At 36.4% G+C, this 22,412-nt stretch overlaps 1 protein-coding gene across 4 annotated transcripts in view; it reads left to right on the top strand.

The window, feature by feature from the left end:
* sash1a (SAM and SH3 domain containing 1a) overlaps positions 1-22,412 on the top strand; it is a 270,649-nt gene that overhangs the window by 184,852 nt on the left and 63,385 nt on the right. The window contains exon 1 of one of the 4 annotated variants that reach the window (XM_028439241.1): positions 17,428-18,080. The exons of the other annotated variants lie outside the window; for them this stretch is intronic. Coding sequence (XP_028295042.1) covers positions 17,967-18,080 — 114 coding nt within the window. The 5' untranslated portion in view covers positions 17,428-17,966. Of the gene's footprint in view, positions 1-17,427; positions 18,081-22,412 lie in introns of those variants that run through there. 4 annotated transcript variants of the gene reach the window in all.

Below are 22,412 nucleotides of genomic sequence, written 5' to 3'. Positions count from 1 at the left end.
TATCAGTGATTAGGTATACGCAGGCTTAGACCACACTTTTCAAAGAATGTAAGGATTCACTCAATCCCTGATTCAAATTTTAAACTGACAATGTAGACCCCCCCACAACAAAATTATAATAATTTTACAACTAAAATATTTATTTTGACACTTAAGGTGTACTATGCAATGTTTCAATTGAAAAAAAAAAAAAAGATATTTTTGCAAATTTGACCTTTTAGTGATTTAATAACTGTATGGGTGCAGCATGACACCTTTGCTTCCCAACACAGTGGTCTCTGTGACGCTCCAGGATAAACTGTTTGTAGGGGTTCGGGCCCAAAACTTACCAGAAACCCCAAAACAATTGATCCTTGAGCATCACAGAGACCACTGTGTTGGAAAGCAAAGGTGTCATGTTGCACCCATACAGCCACTGAGTCACTAAAAAGGTCAAATATGCACAAATACAGTTTTTTCCACTTAATAAGTTGCATAATGCACCTTTAACTGTAGCTTATGAAATTATGTTATTTAAAATGAGGAGCAAGTGTCCTATTTTGTGTTAAAAAAAACAAAGATCTTTTTGAATTAAAAGACAGAAATCTGATGAGAAGCCAGTTTTCATGGGCGTTGCCTCCGATATTTCCCCGAGTTGCATATGTACGGGGAATGGTCTGAGGGCTGTCCGTTTTATCACCCCACTTGTATGGAAATGATGCTATTGTGCTGTTTAACTCTTCAAATGTGATGTATCCTTTGGTTATGAAGTCGTTAAAGCACAGTGCAAACTCCTTTGGAATAATCCCCTCAAAAAGGTCGTGTAAAATATCTGGGGGATACCCTTCAACCATGTGAAAATGGCTCAATCTTGCAGTTAATGGACATGTTTTTTTCACACCATAGACATTGTTTAGAGCAGGGTTTTCCTGAATTGCCTGGACATGAGAAGAATAAATATCTTTCGTACGTATGGGAAAAGCACCTGACCTTACTTCCTTTTGTTGGAATTCTGACCTTTCTCCTAAACAAAATCTACAGACGTACGAGCCAGAAAAACTTTCCACAAAGCCTGATAATGAATGAGCACCAAGGTTGTCAGCAACTACACTGAAAATGGAACCTTTGACTGTTTTAGAGAGAAAAGGAACCATAATGCCATCTTCTTCAAGTGAAGCTATATCATTCAAGAGTGGTTTGAGAACCTCAGTGTATCCAAATGTCTTCATATCATCTGCTTTGCACAAAAGTGCAAGATACACTGAAGTGAGTGTGGAGCGTATATGAGATTGTTCACATGCCAGAGTCCAGTACACTGAAGTTATTTTGTGTTTTTTACGCGACGTCCCCAAGGGGTTACAAATCTCGAAGTCATCCACATACAGAATGAGACATATGCGTTGTTCTTCAGTATAAAACTCAGAATCTCTATAAACAGTACCATCACGAAATGACTTGTAGTCTTTGGAAGACATGCATGGTGATGCATTTCTAAAAGTCCTTTTGCTGATTTCTGTGTTACTCAAAAGTTGCTTCAGAGACTCGAGAATTGGGACGTATTGAAAACTCCTTGTGCCAGTTGCGTCAAGAACATACTCCACAGGCTCTACAATGTTAAACTCACTTTTGAAGTACTCATGTCGTTTGAAAGTTGAAGACAATGGACCATTTTTTGTCAAAGCTGTGACCATATGACAAGCATTTGTGAGTTCCTCGTCTAATGAACCAACATTATCGAGGTCACAATTTTTCTTTAAGAAAGTCATGACTGTGTCTTTAGCAGCTGACATGGACTCCGAAGCAACAAACCACAACTCTTCCACCAACTCATTAATGCAAGTGTTTGAAATGTTGTTCACACTTTCCAGTTTTAGCAGAAATGAGGCTATGTGATTTACAAATGTGCTCCTCATATCACTTTGCAAGAGGTGTGCATCCAAGTTTTCAACTTCAGCCACTTGTTCTCTGACTCCTTCCACCTCATGAACTTCTGGAAATGACTCCAATTCTTCATGTTCATCTTCTTGAAGTATAGTAGCCTTAAACCGAGATAAAGCACGTGGTGTATGTTTCCTATAATTGTGTGTTTTGAATGTGCCGTAAATATTTGTTTGAAAGGAGCACCCTTCAAACACACAGTCAACAGTTTCGTTTTTTTTTAGGTGACAGCCCAAATGTTGGAAAAATTCTCCCTCATAAGGGAATTCTTTGAGGCCACACACGAGACATGTAAAATGTCGCTTTGTCTGAAGTCTTTGTTGTTTTGTTTCCATGTGGTTCCGTGATAAATGTGCATGTAAACCATTCCGGGTTTTGAATGAGCAGGGACATTGTAAATATATACAAGGTAACTGATGAGTTCCATGTTGCAACCGGTAATGTTTTAAAATGTCCTCTCTGGTAGGCAAGATATGTTGACAGTATTTGCAAGGCCAGCTCATTATTGTTCTGTTAAAATTATATGTAAAAAAAAAAAAAGAAAGAATAAAAAATAAATTAAAAAGTAATCCATGTTAAAAAGCTCAGCAAAATGAATTTTACCTGTATCATACCTTGGTCCACCGTCAGATCTTTTAGGTATCAGTAAGTCACCAATCTGATAACAGAAGATATGAACTGTTAGACAGAAATATACACACAATATATATACACAGACAATATATGCTCGTTTGTAACTTGTACAAATGAAACAGAAAAAATACACGACAACTCCTTCCTTCCCTCATATCTTGTATTTAACAAAAATAAATGTTTAAGAGACCAGTTAAAATATTTAATGGTATTAGGTGCTGTAAAAGGAAATGCAAAATATTTAAAAATGTGTAAATGTGTATGAATTAATGGTGTAATTATTTCAGATGGAAATAGAAACAAAAAATTGTTGTGGTCATCAACATTTCTGAAATGACTTATTTTTTATTAACCTAAAAATACACATTTTAGCTGTTACTAATGTGTACATTATACTGACATACAATGTGAGGTATATTCACCAATGTTCCCTCCCCAACTTAGGCAGAGTTTTCTGAGGTGTGTTATTGAGGTGGCCATGATTCATTTTCAGCTATTGATTTAATAAAAACCCTAAAAATATTTTAATAAATAAAAAACAGCAATTATATATTTCTTTGATTAGGTTGTGCAACATATGTGTTAGATATGTAAAGAAGGGATAGTTTTATATAGAATATACAAGCACACATTGATATCTCTTACAATTTGATTTTATAGCCAAAACAAGTTGGTCTGCTCTAACTTTATTTCGGCTACAGCACAGCGCCCCCCCCCTCCCCCCTCCCCGTACAACTTAACGGTGACACAGGGTGAACTGGAGATAATAAAGTGTGCGTTTGATGAGGGGAGAACAAGAGATAAGTTCGCGCACTTTGGCTCACCTTGTGTTGTTCAGTGAACACTGTATGGGTCTCCGGTTCTGAGCTCGAGAGCTAACGCTGTTGTGGCGCGTTATATCCGAGTGCAATTTTGTTTCGCCTCCGCCTGATCTACACGTGTTCTACAAAGTTATCCAAAACATTCCTTTCTAGCGACCAACAACAACATGTTAACATTGGCTAATGCTAGCTGGGAGCACGTATTTTAAACACACGAACTGCCTAATTTTTTGGACGGATTCGACAAAAATAATAACCACCGTGTTTGCAGAAAAGGATACACCTACCTTGTCTTGTTCACCTCGAAAATGATGCGAGCCACCGCGACGGCAAAGGCACACTGCTGCTCACGTTCCAAGCTTCCAGGACGAAGTGCTAGACTGGCTTTGAACCGGTCTGAAAGCCAGCCTACCAACCCGCCAAATTAAATTTGTTTTCGATCAACACATTATTTTTGTTTTGTCATTACAGGACCACCACTCAGATAAAATAAATACTTAAAATGTTTTCAATTAAAGCAATAAAATCTGTATTGTATACGGTGCTATGATAATGATATATAGTACTTATTTGTCAACCAAAAATATAAAAAAAATAAAAATTAAGTATATAGTAATTACTTAAAATATTTTAAATCAAAGTTTGCTCTGCAGCACTTTTTACAGTGTACTGTCTAGTTAGCTTTAGAGTTGTGTGTGTGTGTTTGAATCCCATAAACCTGATGCTATACTGGTACTATAAAACTGTGCGTTGGCTGGGAGCGTGCAGGATAATGACACAGTATTTTTCATTAATAACACAAATCTCAAGCTGATTCCTTTTTTACGAGGTGTTGCTTTAAGGCGTTTGGAACATATGGTAGAGCGTGTGACATGACTGAAGGATGTAAAGATCATGTGTTCTATGTCCTGTAGGAACCCAGCAGGGGGAACCCGTCGGTCCCACTAACACAAAGTTCTTCAATAGATGAACAAATAACAGTCAAAATGTCCAATAAATTGGTGAGAAAACTGTGCAATTCAATCAAAAATGAATTCATACAGTTTTGAGCGTGTTCCGTAGGTTTTTTGCTGCCTTTGTGCACTTTGTTCCTAAAGTTTCTTGTTTTATTAAATAGTTTCAGAATTTTTTTGATAGTGGATGGGTGTCAATGACGTATAAGGATTTAACCTCATGATATTTCATAAAATTAGCATAATCGGGCAAGGTTTGCATAGGTACTATGATAAAAAATACTTAGTAATCTTATACAGAACTAGGATATAACTAAAATAGGGCAAAACATGAATTAGAATAGATTTAGAGTAATTTTTACAGATTTTTTCAGTCGCACCACATGATATTTTGACACTGAATAACAGAATAAATCAGAGAAGTAATTTATTAAGTAACATTTTGAAAATTATATATCAAAGTCAGCGCATATATACTAAGTTACTACATATTTGTTTTTTTTTGTTTTTTTAATGCATTTAAACCTTTTTTCTCACCGAAAGAAATACACTGCATGATGTTTCATAAAATTTGCATCACTGGACAACTTTGGCCTAAATATTATAAAAATAGTTTTAAATGTTGTACAGAATTAGATGCAGAAAATAGATTTAAATCAGTTTAGTCATTTTAAAACAAAAGTTGTGGTTGGACAGTTGCACCACATAATATTTTAACACTTTAAATAACAATAAACTACAGATAAATAATGTTTTTTGTTGGTTTATTTATTCAAAGTAAGTGAATATATGTACATTGTATCTTTTTTATGCATTTAAATCATTTTTAATGAAATAAAAATGCAGTTGGACAGAATATTTAGACGTCACATCATTGACCCATATACAGATTATCATTCCATGATATTTCATAACACGTTGGCATAAACATTATGATGGGAATAAAAATAGAAAAAGTTTTAAATGTTGTACAGGACTAGAAAAACCTTATTAGAAATACAGAAAATGAATATGAATAAATTTAGAGTCAATGTAAAGATGTTTTGACACTTTAAATAACAATAAACTACAGATAAGTTATGTTTTTGGTTGTTTTTTTTATTCAAAGTGAGTTAATGTACGTGTATTGTATTTTTTTATGCATTTAAAAACATTTTTTCCTGAAAGAAATGCATAATAATTCCAGCAAGTTCATGTTGTCTTCTTTTTTTAAAATAACATTTTAAGGTTTCATTTATTTAGACAAACTTTTTTTAAGGAAATGTACTTTGATGTGTCCCAGAAAGACCTCATAAGGACACATCAAAGCGATCAGCGGACGCCTCTGAGGAAGACTAACAGTTGGCAGGAGATCAAAGTAAATTTCCTGAAAAAAGTTCTCTGACTAAATGAAACCTCAACATATTGTGAAATAAATGCAGTTGGACAGAAAATGTTGGCGTCGAGTCTTTAAAAACCAACATGAAACAGTTGAAGAACATCCTGTTATTTTAAACTATATTATTGAATGTTTTTCTGCAGATGAATCTTTGAAACTAGTTGAACTTAAAGAACCGTCCTCGATGTAAAAGAATGAATGTCTGTAACAACAAAAAAAGAAGGTATTCCAACGATCCATTATTTAAAGTCTTGCAGTTCAACACAAACAAATTCTCTTTTCGTCAGGTTTTTCACTCAAGGACACGAGCCTGAGAATGTGTCTGACAGCAGGGATTGAAAGTACAACAGTTCTAGTTCCCAGAGAAACACAGACCACCACAGACCACCACAGACCACCACAGACCACCACAGACCACCACAAACCACCACAAACCAGCACAGACCAGCACAGACCAGCACAGACCAGCACAGACCAACACAGACCAGCACAGACCAACACAGACCAGCACAGACCAGCACAGACCAACACAGACCACCACAGACCACCACAGACAGCACAAACCAGCACAGACCAGCACAGACCAACACAGACCAACACAGACCAGCACAGACCAACACAGACCAGCACAGACCACCACAGACAGCACAAACCAGCACAGACCAGCACAGACCAACACAGACCACCACAGACCAACACATACCACCACAGACCAGCACAGACCAACACAGACCAGCTGTAAGATTTTAGATCTAAGATATTTTACACACACACACACACACACACACACACACACACACACACACACACACACACACACACACACACACACACACACAGTGAGACTAAAGTTTGCACCTGTGTATTCTTCATGTTCACAGAGAAGCTGCTCAGTCTCCACAACACGTGTTGTTTCGTCCACTGAACGTTCGATCACGTCCAAAACAACATCTGTCACTTTGGTTGTGCCTGATTAAAACTCACACACTCCCATAGAAACATGTTGTAACATAATCAGCGAGCACATGGTGGACGCCGATGCGTGGAGAATCAGGAGCTTTAGTGGAAAAATGCTTTGTTTTTACCCAACACAAAAAACGCCTGATGTCAGCAACAATTTCAATGGAAATGAAGGTTGAAATCTGACCATAAACTGTAGGATTTACTGTATTTACCAGTGTTAATTTTAGTCTTTGACTGTTGGAATCACTGTGTGCAGCTGTCCAAGTCAGTGAGATGAAGCCTGAAGGAAGAGGAAAGTGATCACCTGGTTAGCGATAGTGCTAACTCATCATGTTACAATAAACTCTGACTTTCAACTTGTTCTTATCTCCAACATCTGATACAGTCAGACCAGAGATCAGCAACTTTTATCACATATTTAGAATAATGACCAACATGAGCATTAATACAGAACACAACAAAGGTTTTCGTGTGTTTTTGCTCATTTTTTGTGTTTTTGTTGTAATTTTCTATATTTTTCTTGCGATTTTTTTTGTGTATTTTTGTTGTATTTTCTATATACTTCCTCTCATTTTGTATATTTTTCTTTTGCTTTGTTTGTGATGATATTTTGTGTGTTTTAGGAGTCATTTTGTGTATTTTGTTGTTCTCTAGTTATGTGTTTGTAGTCGTCTTGGGTTATTGTAGTCATTTTATTTTTTTCCCCTTTTGTTTATTTTATAGTTATATTTTATATAATTTTATGTTTTATTTTAGTGCATTTTATGTTTTATTTTAGTGTCATTTTCTGTATTTTTATGTTGTTTTGTATGTTTTTGATGTGGTTTGATATCTGTAATTTTTTCTGTACGTTTGTTGTTGTTTTGCATATTTTTCAGTTATTTATTTCTCATATTTGTGTGTAAGTTGTCATTTTGTATACTTTTGTTGTCCTTTTGGTTATTATTGTTGTCATTTTGTATACTTTGAGTCATTTTGTGTATTTATATGTTGTTGGTTTGTGTTTTTTTGGAGTCATTTTGAGCGTTGTTGTTGTTTTGTATGCTTTTGATGTCATTTTTGTGTACCGTATTTCTTTTGTTGTTTGGTATATCGTTCAGTTATTTATTTCTAGTCGTGCGTATGTTGTCATTTTGTATATTTTTGTTTTCCTTTTGTTCATTATTGTTGCATTTTTTTTTATTATTGTTGTATTTTATGTAGTTTTGTCCTATTGGTGTATTTTTATTTAGTTGTTTTGGGATTCATTTTGAGTGTTGTTGTTGTTTTGTATGTTTTTCAGTTATTTATTTCTACTCATTGTGTGTATCTTGTAATTTTGTATATATTTGTTTCCCTCTTGTTTATTACTGTTGTCCTTTTGCGTATATATTATTCGTTTTGAGCATTTATTGTGTTTTTGTCTGTAGTTTTCTGTCATTTTCACTGATATAGAAGTCATCTTGTGGGGGCTGAGGACCACCAGTTGTCCCTGTCTGAGTTGTTAGACATTTTTCACTTTACCTTGCAATGCCTCCATTTAGATGTTTTTTTGTTTTTCTCTCTGGCACACCATGCATAATATCATGGGCTCTTTGTAGGAACTCTGACATACACAGCTGGTTATTATACGCCTCATACCTCTGGCAAACACCCATTTATTCCTCTATTTGTTATGATTCTCTCCCTGTCGCCCATGCGTATCACTCTGTGCTTAGCTCTCTGTTCTCATTCTTTCTGTCCATCTTTACCTCAGGGGTAACGACCGTGTTTTGGTTCTAAGTTAACATTCAGAATCCTCCGCTGTTATGGCTGACCCCCACATGAAATGTAACACGACCAATAAGCTTCAGCTGAGTATTATTAGCTGCTAAAAGCACTGTTTTCAGTGCAAAGACCAGCGTGTGAGGGGGAGGGAGGGAGGGGGGGGGACCAGAGAAACAGTAATTAGATGTCATGCTAATTGGGCTTGTTTGATAACGCCCACACAAAACTCAGTGGTGTGTGAAGCCCAGTGCTGCCTACACTAGGCACGCACACGCACATGCACACACACACTGACATGCACGTGCACACAAACATGGATAAATAAGAACAACAAACACTCACACATCTGGAGAGGTTGAAAACAAATACCCGTGGGACCGTAGAGCCTTTGACCTGTCGTCTAAGTGGAATTAATGATGTGAGAATCCTGATCCCAGTTAGACACATGCCAACGACTCAGGAATACCAGGAATACCAGTGCTATAGCATGTTTGAGCTAATTAGCTAATTTAGGAAGGAGAGAAATCCTTAAGGTTCAGAAAAGTGGAATTATGGGGTTTTATTTTGGTATTTATTATCACTTTAATGTATTATTCTTTATTTTATTTTATTTTATTATTTTATTTTATTTTATTTTATTATTTTATTTTATTACTTTATTTTATTTTATTATTTTATTTCATTTCATTTTATTTTATTTTATTTTATTTCATTTAATTGAATTTCATTTAAAACATTTTTTTATGTAAATACATTTTTGCACTAACACATTGCGATTCAGTTTCAGTCACAGTCTTTTGACTAAAATGCAACTTAGTTTTAATCCAAATGTAGTCATCACAACTGTTCCAGTTATAGTCTAGTTTTAGTCAAATAAATCACATTAAAATGTGACTAAAATCTTAATGTGAGTTAGTGTACTGAAACGAAACTAAAACTGAAATAGTTATAGTTTTGTTTCAGTAAACTAAATCACATTGACATTTTAGTTTTCGTCTACTACATTCAGACTGTGACTAATTTAATAAAGAAAATGTATATATATTTTTTTTTTCATCACTACAAGAGTCATGATGACTGTTTCAGTTATAGTTTTGTTTCAGTAAACTAAATCAACAGATTTATTCAACTAAATTTGTTACATATTTAGTCGATGAAAATATAAAGTTTTTATGCATTTTCAATTTTCTTTAAAATATTCAATTACTATTTATTAACAAACACTAAGTTTACTTCTTACTGGATCACTTCCATGTGACAAAATTAATTTAAATTGGAAACTTTCCATGATTGATTTTCATCACGAATTATAGTTTCATTTTTAGTCGTTGACAAAAATATCATTTTTCTTTTTTTAAATGAGTCACAATCACGTTGTAACTTTAAAAAAATGTAGTAGACAAAAACTATGATGGTTTTAGTCAACAAAATGAGCAGTGTACTGTACGTGGGTGTGTTTGTGTGTTTGTGTGTGGTCGTGTAGCATTTCTAACGTGTATTCGTCATAACCTCAACCATTCATGGTTGGGTGATTTATTTGTTTTTTTTAAGCCCCGGGGTCACGGACTTCTATGAAGGGTCACTCTCACTATCAGGGGAGGTCCTGCTCTGCTCTGCCCCGCCTTAATGTGATCTACATTCTTCTTCTATCATTTTCTGTCTCTATCTGTTAACCCAACACTAAATACTTTGTTCTCAGAGATTGTTTGTTAAAGGCTAGCTGTAGCTGACTAGTTGTGTATATACAGTAAAAAAAATGTGTTTAATATGTTACAAATAAACAAAATATATTAGATGTCAACAGGGAACAGCCATGTTCGGCACAATGTTTTTGATGCATTATTTACATTAGTTCCCATCTGATTTCTTTGATTTTCCTTTTTATTTAGGTTTCCGTAGTGCTTTTCTCCACATTTTCTTGAAAATTGTTTTATTTATAACTATGGACAACTCAAGGAGGTGTGTTGAAGCTATTTTGGAGCTCTTTGCGCATCGGAGCGACCACAGCCGGCAATCAGCTGCACGACTTACAGACGAGTTACAAAATTTGTGTTGTTCTTGGTGCTGCTACATCTGGATTACTTCTCCATACACACAATTCATCGTTCATTTCCAACATTTCACAACAAGAGCTCTGCATTTAGGCTACATGCATGTAAACGTACCCAACAATTTAAGAAAAATCGGCCATTTTTATTGATTTGCGGCGGCTAATTGTTCCTCTATCGCCAAAAGTTAAAAAAATGTGCAGAAATGATAATATATCAAAGCAGTGAAGACACTCAAACACATTCATCATAAAGTGTCAATATTAGAACAATTAGTTTGAACTGGGAAATAATAAGCACTACAAATCGTGAATGTGGTTAAAAGTGACAATAAAGGGTCAACATATGTGACATTAGGTGTAAAAGTGGTGGAAAGGGTTTATAAGTGCTGAAAATGTCCTGAAGGTGGAAAAAAATGTGCAGAAAAGACATTAAAATTTGATGGAGAAGTGACGGAAATGGGAGTAAATGCATTAAAAGGAGCAACAGTATGGCAAGAAAAAGTGATGAAATTAAGTAAAAATATGGCAAGTTTTGTGTAGTTGCAGAAAAATTGTAAATATAAGCAAAAATGTACTCAAATTGTTAAAAAATAAATAAAAATTCTTAGTTTCTTGAAATAAGCCTGAAAAACATTTATTACAATCCCAGGATTTAGCATTTCAGTTTTCAAGTTTATTTTTTTTAAAAGTTCACCCAATTGTTCATCTGAAAACTTCTCCACATCACTAGAAGAACCCATGGCGACACAATAAAATATTGATCATACTTGTAATGAATGCAAGGTGAGCAGATGAAAGAGAATATATCAAAGCAGTGAAGACACTCAACCACAGTCAGGATAAAATCGGAGTCCTGAGGCTTTTAAAGTGTTTCTTCAAAGTAGCTCGTGTCAGCGATTTATTATAGCCATGACATCATCTCTTCTGTAGTTTGAGAACCGTGACATCTTTTTGCTCTTCTATTGATAACAGATCTATAAACGTAGTTGAATTGGTTACAGACGTATCCGACACGTGCCGACGTCTGACCAAATGTTCCCAATGAATCGAATGTGCTGAGACTTAGCAAGTCATAAACGTGCAATTAGCATCTGGCTAAACAAGCAGCAGTGACGGAATTCATTTCCTTATGTCTAGCAACTTGGCGCCTTGGTTAGTAGTCGGTGTGAAAATAGGGACGTCTGTTATCCAGACATAGCCAGAGGTGAAAGTAACGTATTACAAGTACTCACGATACTGTAAAAGAGCTGCTTTTATGGGTAAATTTCAGTATATTGAGTATATTTATAAATCAGTAACTTTACTTGTACTTAAGTATGTTTTTAAAGAAGTAACTGTTACAGTTCTACACCCAACTGTTACTGAGTTAATTATTATCCCCCGCCACAAAGCGGAAGAGGGATATAGGTTTGAGCTTTGTCCGTCCGTCCGTCCGAGTTAAACAGGACAGCTTTTCTTAGAAACTGTTTAGGATAGGATAACCAAATTTGGTTTGTTGCTTCAGGGTATTAATACCTTGATGGAGTTCGGAAATAAGAAGGGTGCAATGATTTTTTCCGGAGTTATCGCCCTTGTTTCGTTTTTTTTCACTCTGTTTGAGGTATTTTCAAAGGGGACAGCTTTTCTCAGAAACTGTTTAAGATAGGAAAACCAAATTTGGTGTGTGGCTTCAGGGTATCATGACCTTGATGAAGTTTGAAAATGAGAAGTGCACATTTATTTTTTCTGGCGTTATTGACCATGGTCCGTTTTTCTTTACTATGTTCAAAGGGGACAGCTTTTCTTAGAAACCTTTGAAGATAGTCATTTTATATTCTGATGTGATAATATTTTCTTATGTATATATCTAACTTCTTAGATTTAGGACATTTAGGAAAAGGTTGTGAGTTATAATGACATGAAATGGTGGGGGATGTTGATGACTACGTCTACTTGTTGTATTTTGTTTTAAAATGATCAACAGACATTAGGAAACTAGAAAAAAATGAAATAACCAGACAACAATCAAATGCATCACGTCATAGCTGACCAATCAGATTAATTGTATAATTCACCATGCCAAATCAGCATTAAATGCCAGTTTTAGAGTTTAAAAAAATGTAACTATACTTAAAGCCTGAGATAGTGTTATTCTATTCAAAAAAAGAATTGTATGAAATAAAAGTACAGATGCCTTTGTTGGAAATAAATTAAGTTCAAATTGTGGTAGATTTGGTCTCTTTTATTTTTAGGTTTCTACATGAGACGTTTACTGTACGCAAAGGAACCGTGGCAAGATGTATTACCAAAAAAAGCATGGAGGGTAAAAGTAACTAGTAACTTTTACTTTGAGTACTACAGTATTTGAGTTACTTTTTATTGTACTTGAGTATTTTCTGTCTGACTGACTTACTTAATTTCAGTCAAGTAACAGTACTTCTACTTGAGTGGGATACATCAGTACTCTTTAGTTCCAGCTGTTTTTCTTTGCACCTAAAGCCTAAACACACACACGACACACATCCAGACAGGAGCTGCTTTGTTGATCCGACTTGAAAGTGCAGTGGTGTGAGCTCCTACTTTCCTCACAGGGCTGTGAACTCATCGTGGTGGACTGTGTGTGTTTGTGTGTCTGTATTATTCACGCAACCGTTGAATCACTGCTCTGTCCGGTTTTTCTGCACTTTCGACTGTATTGTTGTGACCATGTTACGGTGGTTTGCAGGCATGACATTAGGTATTTACTCCCGTACACACCCAAATGCTCCCAACTTCAAAACAAAGTGAGGTAATGTCCACCTAGTTTAGCGCCTCAAACATAGGCTTCCACCTACTTGGTAATTATGATGGAGTTAAGCACATGTTCATTAAATACTTAGTAGTGTGTGAGTCATTCGGCTATGTCTAGAAGAGTACTGATATATTCTACTACTCAGGTAGAAGAACAGTTGCTTGATTGAAATTGTACTCAAGTACAAGTACATAAAATACTCGTTTTCATTCCTAATATTTACGACTAAAACTCTTAGTGTGTGTGTGAAAAGTGACAACTCCAGACTCATGACCTCGTGATTTGTGACGTGAAACAGAATGTAGCCAATCAAAAAGCAGCTGACTGAGAAACTTGTAATGCTGCGTTCAAGGCAACTCGGAACTCGGTATTTCCGTGTTGACAATTCCAATCAACTGAGTTGAACGGAATTACGTTGAAATATCTCCAACATGGCTGACTGCTATAATAGTAGATTTTTTTCCACGACTTTACCGAGTAGGAGCTCCCACTTCAGGTGGCGTTCCGAGTCACTTTTCCAAGCAGGAAGTCGTAAAAATCCAGAGTTGCTTTGAATGCAGCATTAGGTCACGTTGTTGGATCTTGGACAACAAATTAAAAATAAATCAGATATTTTTTCACCACACGCATTGTCCATCTTAAGGATTTAAATAGCAGCATTTAGCATTAGCATGAAGTTTAGGCTTTTGTTGATTATTTGATCAGACCCTCCAGGAATTTCCGACGCTACGATCGCAACTATTAATGCAACTTCAGCCAATCTCCGCGAATTCTGCGCGGCCCTGCAATTCTGTCCAATCATCGTAACATTTCCGCAAGTTTAACCAATCTGACTAAAGATTCCCGTTGATTCGGCAGCACAATGTGGCTGATATCCGTCCGCCTTGTGTTAAGCCACATCAACTTCCGAAGCCGGCAGCCACCAGCAGCCGCCGGCAGTCCCCCGATGCGAGCGGAATCACCATTTAGTCCGGTTACAGACTGTGTCGCAACAGCCAAACTGACTCTTTCAAGCAAAATTGCGTCAAACGTGGCTCACGAACGCTAGTTTTTAATGATCTCCTGCTGCTCTAGAAGAACTTTTAAAGAAAATAACCTGATTAAACCTCTACTATTATAGATAATCTATTGATAGAGCTTAATTACAGGGACCGTATGAAACGGTAGCAGTGGCCAATATCATTGGTGCTTGCGCCCCCTGGTGGCATGTCCACACACACATTTACAAAATGCTGAACACATGAGACTCTTCTGTAGCTAAAGGTGTTTGTAGCAAAAGTCACGAGTGCATTGATGAGATTCTCACAGGAAAAGAACTATTTATTTACTCTAGGATTTCTTGTTTTTGTTTCAGAAACTTAAACAAACTGATTCTCTGTAATATTCTCTACACTGGAAACCTTTAAAATGTCATGAAAATAAACCATATCTTTTGAAAAAGCTGCCTGCAAAATCAGGCATTTTAGGGGTCAACAATCACAGAAATTGGCCGAGAAATCCTGGAGGGACTGATTTGATATTCCCTGCATTTACAAAGAAAAGTGTGCATGCATAATATCAAAGTGTGGCCCCATGCAGACGTAGAAAGCTAAATATAGGATCGCAAACAGTTCAGGCCAAGTTATTTCCGTCCCTCTTTCTCACCCTGTCCATCGATCCTTCAGGCGTTTGGTTCTCAACCTGGCAGCTGTGGCCACTTAGAGGAACCAGCAGCAGTGAGACACTCGGTGGATACTTTATCTCAATAGAGAGGCTAACTCTGGCGCAGCATCACAATTGGCTGATCACACAGGGATAGTCGAGCAATTTCACACTTGTACATAAAAGCTGTTGTTTTTCCTCCATTTGTATTCAAGAGACATCTGCACCCCATGAAATATTGTTTTTGCCCTCCATCTGCTCTGAGTGCGTACGTGTGTGCGTGCGTGCGTGTGTGCGTGCGTGTGTGCACGTCTATCAACCCTAAAGATTTTCTTGTGCACTTTCTGTGACCGTGTGTTCCCCCCATTGTATGGAGAATGTTCTTTGTTCTCTGCCCCTCAGAAAGGGCAGCAGGCAGGGGTGGAATTGTAAAAAGCCTGTTAGCACGACATTAAAACACATTACTTTTGTGTTAAAAAGCAGTTTGCATGTTCTCCCAGAATGCATAGTGTATATCGTGTATTATACGTTTAGGCACGTAAACATATAAGATCATTTTAGTAACAATATAATGAATAACACAACAACACACATGCACACACTATATGTATAGGACTTAAACACGGTGATTTTGGAACAACATTAAAAAGTAAATATTACACAAATATGATTTTCTGTAGATGTAAATCAATTTTATTACATTTTGACTTTTCTTTTCTTGGCCTGATCTCAATTAAGAAATAACTTTATTAAAGTATAACAATTTGTAATAAAACATTAAATAATTCATGGTCAAATCATCTTTTCTGCATCAGATTTGGATGTAATAATAATAATAATAATAATAATAATAATAATAAAGCCATATGTGCAAAGGGCCATTAATGTTTATAATAACCATTAGTGATTTTTAATGCTAAATTTATACCTCGTTTTACACCCATGCAGGCTTGTAGGGATTTGCTAATGCTAACACTCACGGAATGCTATCGCTAACAGCGCAAATACAGGTAAGACTCCAATAACATGGGAGAACATGCAAACTGCACAGAAGAATTTTTGATTTCATTCTTTCTGTGGGGAAATTTTGATATCAAATGTTATTCCCCATATTTTATGCACTTTTTATATTGACTTAATTTTCACAAATTTTACTGGTCGCCCAGTTTCAAAAAGAGGTGAAAAAAGGTTAAAAGTGGCAATAATGGGTCAACATATGTGACATTAGGTGGAAAAGTGGTGGAAAGGGTTTATAAGTGCTGAAAATGTCTTGAAAATGTAAAAAATGTGAAAAAAGGCGTTTTAATTTGATGGAGAAGTGTCAGAAATGGGAGTAATGTAGCAAAAATGCATTAAAAGGAACAAAAACACGGCAAGAACAAGTGCTGAAAATAGGTTAAAATATGGCACGTTTGGTGCAGGAAAATGGTAAAAATAGCAAAAGTGGGCTCAAATTGTTCAGAAAGTATTCATAGTTTTTTGAAAGTGGCCAAAATAAACATGACATCTGGTGAAAAGAGGTTAAAAGTGACAATAATGGGTCAACATATGTAACATTAGGTGGAAAAAGTGGTGAAAATGGTTTATAAGTGCGAAAAATGTCTTGAAAGTGGAAAATAATGTGCAGAAATGGGAGTAATGTAGCAAAAATGCATTAAATGGAGCAAAAATAAAGCAAGAAAAAGTGATAGAAATAGGTTTAAAAATATGGAGTTGCAGAAAGCCAAAATGAGCTCAAATTGTTAAAAAGAATATTCTGTTTCTCGAAGGCTATTATTTCTTACGCCTCATAAATAATTGGCTGGAAAACTTTTATCACAGTGGCTAACCGTACGGTTGCCGTATCAAAATACTGACATTCTATCTGTACGCAGCGCCCCTCATTGGCCAGTTTAGGTCACATGATAGGTCAGTCATTGGTCACGTGACTAAGACTAAACCTAACCGTAAACCTAACCCTAAGACGCTATTTGTACCTCTGTAAACGCAACAATAGCACCAGGGTTGTCTGTACGCCAACCATACGAATAGACACTTTCAACATTTATTAAGGAACACAAATATGGCATGAAAAAGTGATGAAAATAGGTTAAAATTTTTGTGTCAGAAAAATGGTAAAAATAAGCAAAAATGGGCTCAAATTGGTTTAGAAAATATTCAAAGTTTCTTGAAGGCATCTGGCGACCCCCTCCCAGTCGTGTAGTGTAATATCGTATCGTATTGTGAACTCCAATGTATCGTCCCAACGCTGTTTTAAGTAAAGTATGGTGGTGGATATTGTACTGGTGGTTGTTCTCATACAGCCAATGGTTTTACTGGTTTTAATGGTCTGTTCTCTAGAGGGAGTGTGTGAGCGCGTGCGTGTACGTGTGCATGTGAAGTGAGAGAGAGAGAGAGAGAGAGAGAGAGAGAGAGAGGGGGTGAGATGGTGAGAGAGAGAGAGAGAGAGAGAGATGGTGAGATGGTGAGAGAGAGGGGGTGAGAGAGAGAGAGAGAGAGAGAGAGAGAGAGAGAGAGAGAGAGAGAGAGAGAGAGAGAGAGAGAGAGAGAGAGAGAGAGAGAGGGTGAAGCGAGGCTCAGTGTTTGGAGGATTATCGCTGAGAAACATCGTCGACCTTTCACTCGGTTTTGTCTCCATGTAAACACGCACTCATGTGCTTTTCTCCATTAGCCGAACCATCGTCATTCTTCCAACCTGTGAAGGATTCCTAAAACTATTCCGGAAACATTATTGCCTCCTTTTTTCTGGACTTGAATCACTCGGTTTGCAGCTTTGCTTCATCACTTCACTTCACAGCGGATTTATTCGGTTCGAGTTCCAGCTTCTTTCCGTGTTTAGGAGCTTTTTAAAGCTTCGCTAAAGTCTTTAAAGTGGTTTGTTGCCACTCACGTGTTCGTGGGAACATGTCAGGACGAGGTGTAGGAGCCATGTCAGGGAATGTTTCCCAGTACTTTGTGTAGGAGCAGCTTTGGCTGTAAACGTCTGCTTCTTTTACCGCCCCTGGCTCTGTCTCATCTCTGGGATTAAACTTGTTCTCTGAAACAAGTCAAGTGGACTGTAAACAACATTTATTCATTATTTAGTCCAACAATCATGGAGGAAGGAGAGCAGCAGGGTGTCGGTGCGACCGCAGACGAGCCCCGGGCGGACAGCGCTGCTGCCCCGGACTCTTTCTCCCAGCTTTGGACCGATGTCATGGGGATGCTGGTGAGTGAGCTGGGTGGTGACCAGGGGTTCTCAACCTAGCGGTCAGCATCCCATTTGGGGTCGTCAGATGACTTCAAGAAAAGAAGAATATATTCTGAACAATTTGAGCCAATTTTGTGCTTTTTTTTTTTTTTTTTTACCCTTTTTTCTGCAAATTACACCAAACTTAGCACATTTTAACCAATTTTCTTTCCACATCAATGCCTTTTCTGCACTTTTTCCCCCACTTTCAAGACATGTTCACCACTTATAAACCATTTCCACCATTTTTCCACCAAATGTCACAAATGTTGACCCATTATTGTCACTTTTAACCTTTTTTCACCATATTTCATACTTATTTTCGCCAAGTTATCCACATTCAGGATTTGTCATGCCCATTATTTGCCAGTTTAAACTAATTTTTTCATTGTACATCTCAAAACTTGAATTATTAATTCGTAATAAATGTTTTTTCAAGCTTATTTCTGAAGCGCTTTTGTGGGAAGTGATCACCAGATACCTTCAAGCTATATTTTCTGAACAATTTGAGCCCATTTTTTCCTCATATTTTTATCTTATTTTTTTATTTTTGCAGTTTACGCCAAACTTACCATGTTTTAATCTATTTTCTTGCCATATTTTTGCTTCTTTTAAAGCTTTTTGCTACATCATCATCAAATTTCAATGCCTTTTCTGCACTTTTTTCCACTTTCAAGACATTTTCAGCACTTTTTCCACCCAATTTCACATGTCGACCCAATAATGTATTAGGAAACAGGGGTTCATATTTTCTGGAAATTACAAGCCTAAATCCAGGGCTCTTATTGTGAAAGGGTAAAAGCAGCCCCAACATTAAGGAAAGACATAAATATTCATATTAATTCATTAATCAACTTGTTCCCACTTTCTACCAGTTTACAGGTAGTGGAAGAATAGTGTGTAAATGTTAAAGATGGTTTTCATGCACTGGGGGAGGAGACAGAGGAAGCCACGCCCCTTCTCACACTATGACAAGCCAAGCCATTCACTGTAATTTATTACCCTGGAGGTGAATGTCTGTTCATCAATGGTGTGGTTTTCACTTTGGATTCAAAATTCAACACATAAGCACCCTCATGTTGACATTTTAAAATATAAATGGACTTAAGTCTTTAAGGAAACGTTAATACAGTCGTAAAACAGAAAAACACCATAAAACGTTGAAAACATGTCGACAGGATACCGTAAAGAGAAGCAGGCATGTGTGGATGTTTGAAGAAACTCACCAGGATAACCAGGTTCAACATGTTTTTTAGAGCTAAAAAATCACATTAACATTGTATCTTTTTGAGTTATAGTGCATAAAAAAATCTGCAGCTGTAACGAACTTTGGAGCGATTTGAGCCAAATTAAGGTGATTAAATTGTCAACTGCAATCAGGGTTGAGGTCAGTTATAATTGTAAATTCTATATCATCAAAATAGAAAAGTCGATATATCTTGAATATCACGGACTAGGATCCATTAACAATCTTTTCAGAATTATCAATTGTATGTATTGTCAGGTTGAAGAGGACAGAATGTGAAACTAAAACTTTTGCTCATGTCTTATTTCTGACTTTGGTAAATTTGCTAATAACCTCTTCTGTAAAGTCCCGTGGGGCTTTTACGATATTACAACTAAGCTAGAATCACATGCTTTCACAGAACGGTTTCTATCCTGATTAGGATCTGGTCAACATGTCTGTTCTGTTCCGTGTTCTACTGAAGGTTGTAATGTTGTGTCCACGAAACGAAGGTTTCTATAAAAGCCAGTCATTTTCATTTGTAAATAGCTTTTAAAAGTGATTAAAGAGAGCATGGTGAAGAAGGTGCTTTAACATTTGTCTGTTAAAGGAATTTGTTTGTGCTCTCACGCCACCTTTTAAAACATGAGGGGTTTTCCTCTGAGCTGTTACTTTTTTATTGACTCTTAACTAGGACGCTTTAAAAATATCTCACATTCAGTTTTACCATTCTTTATTATTAGTCGTCTGCACATGATTACGTGAACATTCACAAGTTTTACGCTACTACTAGTTTTCCAGATCTCTTTTTTTGATTTTGGCAATTTCTCATTGACGTCATCGTATCATGTTTTGTCTGGAATTGTTTTGTTCTTCTTGTGTCTCTCTTACCAGATATATTTTCCGATGCGGTTCCTTTGAACAGAAATCAAACAGTTGTTTATTCTTGTCTCTTTTCGTGAAGCTTGATAATGTTGTTGTTGGTTCATCTTAAAGCAGAAACTCTGGGGCCCTTGTACATGAGACCTTGTAGCTATGGGTAATGATTTGTTCCTGAACCGAAGAGGAAAGCTTTCAGATTGAAAAACAAAAATGATACCGTAATATGGACCTGGTTGTGTAATGCTTTCCTTAATTGTTGATAAATTGGGTATTTGGAACTTAAGGTTTACATTTCTATCAATTGTTTTGTCACTTTTAGTAACTTTTTTTTTGGTTTTCCCTCCCTGTCCAGTCGCAAAACGCAACTTGTATACTGATGAATTTTTTATTTCCGACAGACTTTTACCGTACCTTATGTTTTTATAATAATTACTGTGTCTGTTTGGCTTGAATCTTTGAAGTGTACTTTGATGTTGTTGGGAGGGGCATGTGCAATTTTGATGTACTTTGTGCAATGAAAATAAAAACGATTCTATTCAATATTCAGATTCAGATTTCTCAAATTGATTCGATTTGATTCACAAAGGCTTGATTCGATTCGCGATTCAGTTATATTTTCTTTTCGCTCAGGGATATTTCACATTATATCACATTAGCAATTTTACTTGAATATGGAAGAGATTTTTAGAGATCTAAAGCTAAATAGTAGAAACTAACGTTAACTTGGTGCAGTATGGAAAATATTAATGTTCACATTAAGAATTGAGCCCACAGCACTACATTACACACAATGGAAAAGATGTATTTTATGAATTGATATCAGGTCATTCGATGGAAAATAGTTTTTGATTGATTCATCAATTATTTATTTAACTACTTAGTGCCCACAAAGAACTGGCAGGTTTCCTCTCTTGGGATGGTTCAGTACTGTTCTGCTAAAGCAACGGATATCCAGAGGAAATATATCTCTATCATGTTATTTAATTGAGGATGTCAGTGGCGGCTTGCCTTGCCCAACCATTTAACGGATAACCTGGTTGGACAAGGATTCATGTGTCACGAACTGTCAATGAAAGGACAGAATAAGGGAGAAAAGATAGAAGAAAAAGTACAGCCTTTACAAGAAAACAGACATGGTTTGAAAATGCAAAGAAAACTTAATTAGGAACGCGGTACAAGACAATTTGTTTACCCATGTTGTACCCAGGCTTGTAACTACCGTAATAAAGTATAAAAGTTAAAAGGAAATACTGACAATTATCAGACCCTCCAGGAATTCGCAATGTTGCGATCACAACTATTAATGCAAATTCAGCCAATCCTTGCAAAATTTTGCAAGTTTAACCAATCTGACTAAAGATTGTGGTTGATTCAGCGGCACAACGTGGCTGAAGTCCGTTCACCTTGTGTAAGCCACATCAACTTCTGAAACCGGCAGCCGCCGGGAGTCCCCCGGTTCGACTGGAATCACCATTTAGTCTGGTTACAGACTGTCTCACAACAGCCAAACTGACTTTTTCTGAGCATAATAGCGGCAAACGTGTCTCACGAACGCAAGTGTTTAATGACCTCCTGCTGCTTGAGAAGAACTTTTAAAGAAAATATCCTGATTAAACCTCTACTATTATAGATGATCTATTGATAGAGCTTCATCACAGATACCGTCTAAAACGGTAGCAGTGGCAAATGTCATTGGTGCTGGCGCCCCCTGGTGGTATTTCCACGCACAAATTCACAAATGAAGATGAACACGCGAGACTCTTCTGCAGCTTAACTGTTTGTAGTCATGAGTGCATTGATGAAATTCTCACAGGAAAATAACCATTTATTCATTTTTTTGTTTTTGTTTCAAAAACTTAAACAAACAGATTCTCTATGTATGTAGTATTGTTTGCACTTGACGCATTTAAAATGTAATGGAAATAATCCATATCTTCTAAAATTATTGTGAATCTGAGCTATTTTCTGTGTTGTTGTAAAATAATTCAAAGGCAATCTTTTTTTTTGGCAAATTGACCAGTTTAGGCAAATCTTTAGAAAATAATAAAGCCTAATAATAATAAAGCTACAACTTTTGCCACAACAATCACAGAAATTGGCCACAAAATCCTGGAGAAACTAATTTATTTTGTAACAAAGAATTTCTTGCCCTCTTGTTGGTTTTAATATTAGCGTGTCTATGACTTGGGTAAACTCAAGTCCAT

The sequence above is a fragment of the Gouania willdenowi genome, chromosome 24 (assembly GCF_900634775.1).
Source record: "Gouania willdenowi chromosome 24, fGouWil2.1, whole genome shotgun sequence".
In the NCBI taxonomy this organism is placed as follows: domain Eukaryota; kingdom Metazoa; phylum Chordata; class Actinopteri; order Blenniiformes; family Gobiesocidae; genus Gouania; species Gouania willdenowi.
This window is presented reverse-complemented; position numbering and strand designations above follow the sequence as displayed.